The 13,022-nt window shown below is 37.2% G+C and overlaps 1 protein-coding gene across 1 annotated transcript; it reads left to right on the top strand.

Moving 5' to 3' along the window:
- The first annotated feature begins 8,806 nt into the window (after positions 1–8,806).
- On the top strand, positions 8,807–13,022 carry LOC115706802 (putative nitric oxide synthase). Its single transcript, XM_030634536.2, has 13 exons — positions 8,807–9,352; positions 9,519–9,704; positions 9,835–9,921; positions 10,007–10,086; positions 10,314–10,395; positions 10,693–10,713; positions 10,845–10,890; positions 11,388–11,506; positions 11,679–11,792; positions 11,874–11,972; positions 12,055–12,144; positions 12,234–12,340; positions 12,479–13,022. The coding sequence occupies exons 1-13, from the start codon at positions 8,834–8,836 to the stop codon at positions 12,726–12,728; spliced, it is 1,800 nt and encodes a 599-aa protein (XP_030490396.2). The 5' UTR covers positions 8,807–8,833; the 3' UTR covers positions 12,729–13,022.

Below are 13,022 nucleotides of genomic sequence, written 5' to 3'. Positions count from 1 at the left end.
CCTGAGCTCGGGTGAGATTGTACATGTCAAGCAACGCGACCTGGAGTGTTCGGTCTCGAGACATCTGGGAGTCGTATTTTGATAGTCGCTGTGCGACTTGGAAATTTTGTATTTTGAAATGTATAGTTTGAAAAGTATATTTTACAAAGTTTGAAAACGGGATCCCGGAATCTGTAAATATTATATTATATTACGAAGTTTAATATTTAAAGCAAAAGTTTTAATTTGACACGTTTTTCGAGAAATTTCTTTGATTAGCAAAGATTGCACAATAATTGAAAAAACACTGTAGCGTGCCTTAGCATTAGGACGTTACATACGACACATATAACGAAAGCAAACTACATAAAGTCTAACAAAATGCTTAAAACACAACTTATCTATTATAATGGTGTAAGATTCTTGAGTGATTGGGGTGTGCTCCGGTTTTCTACCACCGCCCACCGAGAAATAAACATTCGACAGGGAAGAGAGAGGGAAGTTTTTTTAATTTTTTCTAGAGAAAGAGGGGTGCACGAGAGGCAAGAGAGAGAGAGGAAGAGAGAGGGAAGTTTTTTTAGTTTTTAACAATTGTTTTTTTTATTTTTTTTAAAAAGGGTAAAATGAAAAGTTCATGTAATCAATGAAATTAATTTGTACAAATTAGTAGAGGGTATAAATTTTAATATTGGGAGTTTTATTAAGGACAAAAAAAAATTCCCATTTAAAAATTGAAAAGGGCAAAAGTCTAGTTAACTTATAAGCTGTCTAGTAAAAAGAGTTCCACAAACCACTTAGAAGGAGAAGATGAAACAAACAACAAAAAATTAGGTTTGTTTACAATATGGAAGCACTATGGTTCATGAACATAGTCCTCCGTGAATAGGTGAACACAAATAAGATGACTTAGACTAGGAGTGTACGTCGGTCGGTTTGGTTGATTAACGTTATATTTTATTTAATCCAATGTAAAGATCGATTTACAAAAATCTAAGTGCAATCCCCCCAATTAAGAAAAAATAAAGTTTCAACCCGCCTTATGAATTCGTCAGTTTAGTTGGGTTAACCCGTCCACACCGAGCACTAATGTTTAATTTTTTTTCACATTCAATTATTATGTTTTAGTTATTGTGATGATGTGATAAATATAATGATTAAATTTAAAATTCAAATTATCCGTCATAAAAAAATATAATAGTTTGAACTTTCTATTTTTTATAAATATTTATATAAATTATATAATATATAAATTATATATAATAAATATATCTATAAAAACTCTCTTAATCGAGTTGGTCGCGGTAGTTCAGGTTGATATTATTTTCAACCCGCCCAATATAAAGATTGGGTGGGTTATATTTTCGTTGGGTTTTTCGGTTTGTATTTTTCGTCGAGCTATCTTGGTTTGGTTTGGACGGGTTGTTCGGCTTGGACGGTTTACAAAAATTTATGTACAACCCTAACTTAGACAAACAAAAACATAGAAGAAAACTTAGTGCATGTTTGGCATCATAACTAAAAAACTGTTTTTTGTTTTTAAAAACAGAAAATTATTTTTTGAAAACAATTTGGCTTGTTTGGCCTTGTTTTTTGAAAATAGTTTTCAGAAAATAAAGTTACAAATAACAAGAATTTTTGGTCAATATTGTTTTTAAAAAATACTAACCAAACATGACTTGTTTTTAAAAAACTTCAAAAACTATTTTTTGTTCTCATTTCTATAAATAATTTTTTGAAAACAAAAAACAAAAAACAATACCAAACATGCTCTTACCTTTTAATAATTTTGCAAATAAGTGGTGATGTTATAAATCGAATATTAACACATTTTCTAAATGAAAGTTGAGCTAAAAATATACCAAAATAAAAGAAGCATAAGCCTACAAACAAGGTTATATAACACCATTTTTTCTGAAGTAATATAACACCATTGTCATAAAAATTAATGGCAAATTCTACAATACACCCCCTTAAAATGGATATATTGATGCACTTTTATCTGTTTTAGTACCTGTAGAGGTAAAAATTTGCTTAATGTTTATGATATTTTTGAGAAGTCCAATATACAAGTCAGACGAGCCCATCAATAATGGATCCAACAATATTGGGCCCAATAAGACAGTCAGACGGACTCGCCAGGTCTTGAAATAGACTAACGAGTGAGCCGATGGGCCACAAGCCGGATCGTCCCGCAACCGGGTTTGAGCCCGGCCAGTCAGCCAAACGGGTGAAATCAAGTTAATATGGAACCGAATCGAAGACGGTTACTACTCCCTAATAATTAGGGAAGTAACCAATTTGAACGAGTCCAACGGGTGACGTGGACAGAGGGCAACGGCACTGAGAACACACGATAAAAGGAACCATACGATAGACGCTGGAGAGGACACATTCGATACTCACACTACTCACTGACTCAAGCAGACAGTCGTTTTTTCTAAGCTTTTCTCTTAAGCCTCACCATCGGAGTTACTCTTTTAGTCCGTCTGTCCGCTTGTCCACTCATCCGTCCGGCTACCATTTATATTACATTTATTTTCCGTTATTATAATTTTTTACTATAATCGTACTGACTTGAGCGTCGGAGTCCCTTTGGCTGACACCCCACCGGTGCTCCCAATTGAACTTTTGTCTCTCTCTTTGTTCTTGACGGAGTTCTTTGGTGCCCAAATTCCGTATTGTAGATTTCACCCTCTACAATTTGGCGCCGTCTGTGGGAAACTAGCAATCGTTCATTCGACAAAGACTCCAAAGGTTCACCTTGAGCACCATGGCCGACGTAACTGAGACTCCAGACCTAGCTTCCCAGATCGCTATCCTCACTGTCGAGGCAGCCAAGGAGCGAGAGCAAGCAGCCAAAGATCGAGAGCAAGCGGCTAAAGACCGTGAGCAACTAGAAAAGCTGCAAGCTGAAAACGCAGACCTGTTGGTGAGGATGGAGACCTTGTCATCCCAGAACATGACCGACCCTCCGCCACCTCCATCCCGCTTTCGAGTTCCAATCAGTCCGATGCAGTCCTTGGGGAGCCTCACTCCCAACTCCTCTATTGGCGGATCGAGTCAGATGGATCCGCCAGCCTTGGTAAGGAACCAACAAACTCCAACCATTGTCACTAATACACCGAACTCTTCTATTAATGCAAGTGGACAGGTAACCTTAACGACACCAGAAGCCCAGACAATTTCAGACAATGGGCAGACAGCTCAAGGGGTTAACCTCCCCTCCTCCGGTGATGGTAGACAGCCCACCACCTTGGAGCAACAGGTTACAGCAACTGAGGCAGCCCGCCAGACGGTTAGCGCATCCCCAATTGCAGATCCGGGTTTGGCCCGCAAGCTGGCCGAGATGGAAGCCCTCATTCAGCGTATCCCTGGAATGCCTGCTCCTATCAAGAAGAGTGTCGCAAGCTGCTACGCCGACTCACCATTTGTCGATGAGATAGCTTTAGTGGAGATGCCTAAGAAATTTAGCTTCCCCAACATGAAGATGTTCGACGGGACATCTGACCCAGACGACCACATCGCCCAATATCGACAAAGGATGTTCACCGTGGCCATTCCACGTGACATGAGGGAAGCATGCATGTGTAAGGGGTTTGGTTCGAGTCTAATCGGACCAGCCCTCCAGTGGTATACTAATTTGCCTAATAATTCTATTAAAACTTTTGCACAACTCACTGATACTTTTGTTGAGCAGTTTGCCAGTAGCAGGAAATTAGAGAAGCAATCAGAAGACCTTTACGTCATCGTCCAACGACGTGGGGAGGCACTGAGAGATTACGTGGGGCGCTTCAATAAAGAAAAAGTGTCTATCACGAATTGTAACCAACACACAGCCATCTCAGCTTTCCGCAAAGGACTTCGTTACGACTCAGATTTAGACAAAGAACTCACCAAGTACCCCTGTAAGACTATGGAAGACGTCCTCGCCAAGGCATGGGCCCAAATCAAGTGGGAAGAAGATGAAGTCAACTACTACAGATCCTCTCCAAGAAAAGAGACTCGCAGAGATTCTAGAGTAGACAGACGGCACAACGACAAACGGTCTGAGCCATACCCGACTTCTAACAAGTCAGAGAACCGAAGAAGGGATTACAACCGGCCCACTGATACATATCCTCGAAGTGGACCGAAGATGCCCGAGTACAACTTGTCCATCTCACCTGTTGAGGCTGTTCAAGTACTTAAGGGGCTTGGAAGCAAAGTAAAGTGGTCTGAGAAGATGAGGACTCCAGCTGAGCAAAGGGACAGAAGCAAGTGGTGTGACTTCCACAACGACCATGGCCACCGGACTGAAGAGTGCATTGCCTTAAGATTAGAAGTAATCAACTTGCTAAAACGGGGCCACTTAGTCGACCACCTCACCGACAAAGGAAAGAAGACTTACCAGGGTCAGAGGGACACGATAGACAACCAGAGGGACATAACACCGCCCAGGCCACCTGTTCATGAGAGAACGGTCAACGTAATAACAGGTGGCTCAGAAGTAAGTGGAGTCACCCAGTCAGCTGCAAAGAAACATGCACGTCAGGCTAACTGGACCAAAGGGGAGACCAGCAGAACATCTTCCTTACCGGAGCAAACCATCAGCTTCACGACATCAGAATCAACTAGGCTTCTTAACCCACATCATGCGCCAGGAAGAGTTATAGCATATATATATCAATATATACAACGTGATGACTGCAGTAGCTAGTCAATGAACTCCCAGCTTGGAACGGCAGGCCAGTAAGTAGCTAACACTGGATCCGGCCCAATGGGCTAACCAAATGTCCCATTTCCCACATGCTCCCATCACATGATATAATATTCTCACGCTTCTTCACACTTGAGTATGACATGTATATATATAGTACATGATAATTGATGGACTCCTGCCCCACTTGGTTACAGGCCCACGTGACTGGACCCTGTATGATAGTCAATGAACTCCCAGTAGAATATATATCAATATATATCATGTGATGTCAGCTAGTCCATCAATTATCATACAGTACGTAGCGTGAGAATATTATGTCTTTAATATATATACTTTTCAGGCTTTGACAATAGTGAACTAGCCAGCTATTGACACAAACATGGGGTTCAAACCCTATAAATATGAGGTAGATTATATATATTAAAGCCAAATGTATATGTCTTGACACATCAACTATTACACTATTTGTCATATACATGCATATGTCTATCTCCTCACTTGATGTCCATCTCCTCACAATACTTAATGTATGTCTGTCTACCTCCTACTATTATTTATATACATGTCTATCTCCTCCCATTATCTACATACATGCCTCTATATTATGTCTGTCTACCTCCTTCCGTTATTTATATACATGTCTATCTCATCCCATTATCTACATACATGCCTATATATTATGTCTGTCTACCTCCTTCCATAATTTATATATATGTCTATCTCCTCCCATTATCTACATACATGCCTATATATTATGTCTGTCTACCTCCTTCCGTTATTTATATACATGTCTATCTCATCCCATTATCTACATACATGCCTATATATTATGTCTGTCTACCTCCTTCCATAATTTATATATATGTCTATCTCCTCCCATTATCTACATACATGCCTATATATTATGTCTGTCTACCTCCTCTCATTCATATATATAAATATATATCCATCTCCCTACAATATATATGCATATAAATGTTTATTTACTTACACCTCATACACATGTACGTCCATCTACTCTCATCTCATATTTTGAGATAGACAGCCAAATATTTTTTATTTGACCCAACAAGACGACTTGGTCTAGTTAAGAATCTCTTTGAAGAACTAATTGATCACACAAAAATTATTGGCCAAGGTAGCCACATACACGCATGCGACAAGGACTACCCAACCACCATGCTCGAACCGTTCAGACTATTTTCTTATCTCAAACAGCAAGACAAGCGTACGATGCTTACTTAGACAAAACCCTTGGCCAACACCTAATTCGGTATTAATAACTCTCCAGCTAAAATAAATTCTAGCTAGAGAGTGAGGGACAAACTGTAGAGGTAAAAATTTGCTTAATATTTATGATATTTTTGAGAAGTCCAATATACAAGTCAGATGAGCCCATCAATAATGGATCCAACAATATTGGGCCCAATAAGACAGTCAGACGGACTCGCCAGGTCTTGAAATAGACTAACGAGTGAGCCGATGGGCCACAAGCCGGATCGTCCCGCAACCGGGTTTGAGCCCGGCCAGTCAGCCAAACGGGTGAAATCAAGTTAATATGGAACCAGTCAAGAAGACGGTTACTACTCCCTAATAATTAGGGAAGTAACCAATTTGAACGAGTCCAACGGGTGATGTGGACAGAGGGCAACGGCACTGAGAACACACGATAAAAGGAACCATACGATAGACGCTGGAGAGGACACATTCGATACTCACACTACTCACTGACTCAAGCAGACAATCGTTTTTTCTAAGCTTTTCTCTTAAGCCTCACCATCGGAGTTACTCTTTTAGTCCGTCTGTCCGCTTGTCCACTCATCCGTCCGGCTACCATTTATATTACATTTATTTTCCGTTATTATAATTTTTTACTATAATCGTACTGACTTGAGCGTCGGAGTCCCTTTGGCTGACACCCCACCGGTGCTCCCAATTGAACTTTTGTCTCTCTCTTTGTTCTTGACAGGTTGCTGGTGCCCAAATTCCGTATTGTAGATTTCACCCTCTACAGTACCCGAAATAATTTTTTAGTCAAATTTTTTCTTATGGTCATGTACGTTATAGTTATTTAAGACATCCTGCAAAATTTTAAAAAATTTAGAAAAGTTTAACACGCCGAAAACTACATTCAAACAGTATATTGCACGCATGACTATTTTATTTTATACGAGTGTAAAATAGACTGTTTGAACATTGTTTTCTATATTGTAAATTATTCGGAATTTCTCAAAATTTTGTAGGTTATCTTAAATAGTTACATTTCTCTTACACCGTTGGTACCACTTTCGTTAACTTATCATAAATATAAACACGTGGCGGGCTCAAATACATTATATTTATTTATTTTATTTTAAAATTTAATATTCTTAATATCAAAAACTAAATACTACTTTTTTTTTTTTAAAAAAAAAGAGAGATGCATACTAAATTACCATAGCTGAGTGAACCAGTGCAGTTATATGGAACATAATTATCGAATTGAAGTACCAATATCATGTGAAAATTGTTATGAGAACTGATTTTTTTTTTTTTTTGGAACAAGTAGCATTTAGTTTCTGATATTAAGAATATTAAGTTTTAAAATAAAATAAAAATAATGTAATGCATCTGAACCCTCCACGTGTCTATATTTATGAGTTAACGGAAATAGTAGTAACGGTGTAAGAGAATTGTAACATTAGGTATTTTTACCTAAAAAAATAAACATTAAGTGTTTAAGTGTATAAAATCTGAAACATTAGGTATTTATGCCGCAATTTACCCCTTAAATAACTATAATTTACACGACTATAAGAAAAAATTTGACAAAAAAATTATTTCAAATACTAAAACAGATAAAAATATATGGGTGCTAGGGCTGTACAAAAAAATTTGTAAACCGCCCAAACCGAATAACCTGCCCAAACTAAACCGAAAAAACCGATAAAAATTACAAACCGAAATAACCCAAAAAATTATAAACCTCCCAATCTGTTAATTGGGCGGGTTGAAAATAGGTCAAACCTGCCCAATTAAACTGAATAACCCGACCAACCCGACTTTATTAGACTTTTTAGTTTTTATTATATATAACATAAATGATTAAATATATAATAATATAAAGTTATATATTTAATTGTTAGTTTCAAAGTCATATATATTGTGTTGTGCTTTGGTGGAATTTGATATTTTTAATTTATCTTTTTAATTTTTATTGACTTTGAAGCAAAAATAAAATGTTTGGCCGCCCAAACCGTTGGTCGGTTTATAATTTTTTTTTTTTTAAATTGGGCGAGTTGTACTTAAATTTTAGCAACCCAAACTTTAGACTGGGTTAGAAAATATATAAGATAAACCGACCAAACTGACCGATGTACATCCCTAATAGGGTGCATCCCTTTTAAGTTTATGTATAGAATTTTTCAATCATTTTTTTTAACAAAAATACTTTTTTTTTTTTTTTGAAAAATGCGTTTATAAATAAAATTGAAGTTAGACCTCATGGTCATTACAAAAGATATTATCAGGTATAGTAGATATCTCTACCTCGTAATATTGTTGGCAAACGCCCATTTAGCCACATTATGGGCTGCGTAGTTACAGTTTCTAGCTATACAAGAAAAATTACAAATAGTCATAAACGTAGAGAGGAGCTTGCAATGATGCACATAGTTCTCAATCCCCCAAATAAAGTCACTCATTTTTAAGTTATTGATAACAATCTTTGAATCACTCTCCACCAAAACAAAAGGATGATGCAAAGAGATCGCCGTCTCCATAGCTAAAAGACAAGCTGCAGCTTCTCCAGTGAGTAGGTCTGAGAATTGTAGCATTTTTGCCGCCACCCACAAAACTGATTCGTTATGGTCTCTCGCAATCGCCACAACACTCATAGTTTCACCTCCGACTTTGACATCGCAGTTGATTTTAACCCAATCTTCTAGCGGTGGAGACCAAACCTGAGTCCCAACAGAGGAAAGAAGGCAGGAGCCATAATCGACTTTAACAAAAATACTTACCTAAAGAATTAACCAACTAATACAACTAGATAAAATTTAATTAAATCCAAAAAAGAATAATGTATTATTTGGCGCCATTGTACATTTTAGTGATTAGTAGATATACTACATAACTACATTTCCATAATCTTTTTTCTTTTTGGCTACGACATTAATGTCCAATATCCTCTTCGGTGTTCGGTCTTCCCACTCCCAGCTCAACGGGAACCCACCCCAAGACCCCTATTTTACATCTAAACCTTCAAAACGCCCATTAATGGCGCTCAAAACCCTCTCCTCCATTCTATCTCCTCTCTCTTTCCCCTACAATCCCACCCTTTTTAGTTCCAAGCTTCCCAAACTCCACTCAAAGCGTTCTCTCGTCCTCTGTAGATTATCGCACCCACAACAGGGCTACAATAACTCACCCATTTCTAAGGTCGATTTATCGGACCCTACTCCCGGACCTGACGGAACCGGCGCCGCCGCTCCGACACCGGGCGACCGCTTTCTGGAAAGACATCGCTCAATTGAGGCTGCGAAGCTTGTTAAGAAAGAGAATAAGAAGAAGAAGAAGAAAGAGAAGCCATTTAAGGTCTCTACTGCTGTAGCTTCTTGTTATGGCTGTGGAGCTCCGTTGCAGACCTCGGAGCTTGATGCTCCGGGTTACGTGGATGCAGATACATATGCATTGGTATAAAATCTCGAAGCTTTTCTTTGTGGGATATATTTTCTTCTTGTTTTGGCTGTAGGGTTTTGGATGTTCAAACTCAATTTTGCACTCAAATGGTTTTGCAAAATCGGTCAATTCTAGTTTCCACAACATAAATTAACATTACATGTGAAATGAATTTGTGCAGAAGAAGAAACACCGCCAGCTTAGAAGTGTTCTTTGTGGAAGGTGTAAGCTTCTGTCCCATGGACACATGATAACCGCTGTTGGCGGAAATGGAGGTTATTCTGGCGGGAAACAATTCATCACAGCTGATCAGCTCAGAGAGAAGTTATCTCACTTGCGTTATGAGAAAGCCCTGATTGTTAAATTGGTGAGTATTACTTTTATCCTTTTGTTTCTTCTTTAGTAGAATCAGATTGCTTTTGAATGTTGGTTAATTTCTTTAAGGACTCATTGACAGTAAATAACTCTTTCTCACTTTATCAACTAAGTACATTTAGGTTGATATCGTGGACTTCAATGGTAGCTTTTTAGCTCATGTTCGTGATTTGGCTGGTGCACATCCTATTATATTAGTTGTTACAAAGGTAATCATATTCAGATTGGTGGTGTTTTCGAATTCTCAGTTTTTTGTATGAAATGGATGTTTAATTATGTATGTTCTCATATCAGATTGATCTTCTTCCAAAAGGAACCAATTTAAACTGCCTTGGTGATTGGGTTGTAGAGGCTACAACAAAGAAGAAGCTTAAGTAAGTCATTAGGCATTTTGTTACACTTCTTTTTGCATACTAATGTAAAAGGAGTTGCTGGGATTATTCTGACTATATATTTGTTTGAACTAGCCCAAATATCTTGGATGAGCTTTAACTATATGTTGATGTGTAATTCTTTAAAGCAGTCATTGCAGATAGATGTAATTTTTTTCTTATCAAAAGCTTAGATATGTATATTTTTATAATTATACTATTCTTTGCAGTGTTTTAAGTGTTCATCTTACAAGTTCAAAGTCTTTGGTTGGGATAACTGGAGTAGCATCAGAAATTCAAAGGGAGAAGAAGGTTTTCTCATTTACTGTTAAACGCTTTTGTGTGTTTATATTCTCTTTGCTTGTAAACATAAAAGTATCAGTGCCATTTATAAAAATTAACAAGAAATTTGGAAAATAAAATGTGAACATTTTCAGATTTTATTTAGTGAATAATAATGTAAGATGAAGTATCGAATGATTTTCATTAGAATTTATGTCTATATTCATAATATTATAGAAGATTTAAACATTTTCTTCCGCATAGCATAATTTTTCCTCTTTAATACTGTCAATAACTCATGCTCTTTGGCTGACTTTTCGTGTGCAGGGTCGGGATGTTTACATTCTGGTTAGTTTCTGAACTGGAAGTTAATTGTGTTGATTTCAAATATTAATTATAATACAAAAATATTACATTTCTTAGTTGATTAATTTAGGTTTTTAATGTAAAACTTTCTTTTTTTTTCTTTTTTTATGTAGGGTGCTGCTAACGTTGGGAAATCAGCATTTATCACTGCTTTGCTGAGTAAGTCAGTTTATGAAACTTGCATTGGTTTAAATGAAGCTACTACATTGATTGAAGTTTGTTAATGAGTTTGTAAACAATCTCAATGAAAGAGCATAGACGTCTTGTTAATAATTGTCAACTTCACTTGTTCCTCTATATTGTTAAGTGAGATGATAATTGGAGGATTTTTTAAACCCCTTCACATCATTAGGGTGATTCTTTACCCAATGTCTTCAGTGTTGGGGGCAGGGCCAGACGGCCAAAACTATAAATAATGATATGGCTGTAAGGCTGTGATTGAGGTTTTATTAAATGTTTTGTAAGTGAGGATCTATCCTGGTTCTAGGTCTTTGGTATGTCATGTTATGTAATTTATCCATGAACTTCAAATATCTATTGCGTAAAGCAAAGCTACATTCCTTTCAGCTGGAATTATGGGCCAAGGATGGACCTTCTGAATGCCACTGTTGTTCATTTTTATTTTAACTTGTACTACTATTTTGTTTTGATACCAGAATTGATGGGGGAAAAGGACCCAGTTGCTGCAGCAGCACAAAAATATAAACCGATACAGTCTGCTGTTCCTGGAACCACATTAGGTCCCATTCAGATTAATGCTTTCCTAAGTGGAGGGGTATGCCTTTTACTTATCAATTCTTTTATGATAATTCCTCTCTTCTTTACAGTGGTATTAGTTTTAATGGTAACTTAATATTTAAACTTGAATGGTTTTATGGAAAGTTATGTGTGTGCACGCGCTTATATATCTAGGAACCAACATTGGTGTAACTTTCTTCTTGATGCAGAAGTTATATGACACGCCTGGAGTTCATCTCCACCATAGGCAAGCGGCAGTGGTTCATTCAGAAGATTTGCCAGTCCTTGCTCCTCGGAGTCGAATCAGGGGTCAAATATTTCCTGTAAGTTTAATTTCTGTACTACTTTGACTTCCTAGTCTCTTTTCAGTAAACTTCTTGGTTCTTATTTCACATAATTATCAGGTTCAATCAGAAAATGGTACTGCAGTGAACAATATGGCCAATCTCTTGAACGGTCAATCATTATTTTGGGGAGGTCTTGTCAGAATAGACATATTAAAGGTCTTGTCATTAAATTAACATGCTCTTTTTTATATCGTAATTCACCTCAATCCAACGTATTCTAAAATCTTGATACTTTCAGGTTCTTCCAGAAACACGCTTAATATTTTACGGACCCAAGAGTCTTCAGATTCACACAGTATCGACTGACGAGGCAGATGAATTTTACCAGGTTATCTTTCATCACAATTGTGATAAATTAATATGACCATTACATGAAACTATTTCTCTTAAAGCTAAATAGTGCTTACTATGTTACAGAAAGAAGTTGGAGGTCTGCTGACACCTCCAACAGGAGAACGAGTAGAAGAATGGCGAGGACTTGAAATAGTGCGTGAATTACGATTAAATTTTGAAGATGTAGAAAGGTTAGATTGAATTGTCCATAATGTCTCCTTTCCATTTTGTTTGCCTCAAACTTTTATGAAGGAAGTTGAAATGGTACATCGTTTTAGTTCATTTGGTCGAAACTATCTATGAAAATTGGTTTTTGTCTATTTGGACAGGCCTGCTTGTGATGTTGCTATATCAGGCCTAGGATGGTTTAGGTTGGAGCCTAAGAGCAAAATGGTCAGCAATTCAGACTCAAGCTCAGAAAAAACCGCAGGCGAACTTCATATAGTAGTCCATGTTCCGAGACCAGTCGAGATATTTGTAAGGCCCCCATTACCTGTTGGGAAGTCTGGGGAAGATTGGTACCAGTACCGGGAATTGACAGAGAAAGAGGCAGAAACAAGACCAAAGTGGAATTTTTGATGATTGGTGAGTCGTGTTTCACATGTGTGTATATACACATATACCCTACAATTCATTCTGTGAAAAAAGTGATCGACCTTGAGGTCTTTTGAGTTTTGAGGATAATTATAATTGCGGAATTACAGCTATGGTCTTGTCGATAACAAAGATTTTTTTTATTGCATCCGTATATATGTTTAGTAATTTTGTAATTTGATTGTATATTTAACCAAGTATTTTCTGTAAGTAACACTTGTTACACATATTATAATAAGGATAAGCTAATAAAATTGCTATTCAAAATCTCAAAACAAA

This window comes from Cannabis sativa, chromosome 1, assembly GCF_029168945.1.
Source record: "Cannabis sativa cultivar Pink pepper isolate KNU-18-1 chromosome 1, ASM2916894v1, whole genome shotgun sequence".
Classification (NCBI taxonomy): domain Eukaryota; kingdom Viridiplantae; phylum Streptophyta; class Magnoliopsida; order Rosales; family Cannabaceae; genus Cannabis; species Cannabis sativa.
Note: the sequence above shows the minus strand (reverse complement) of the source record. Positions and strands in the feature narration are given on the sequence as shown.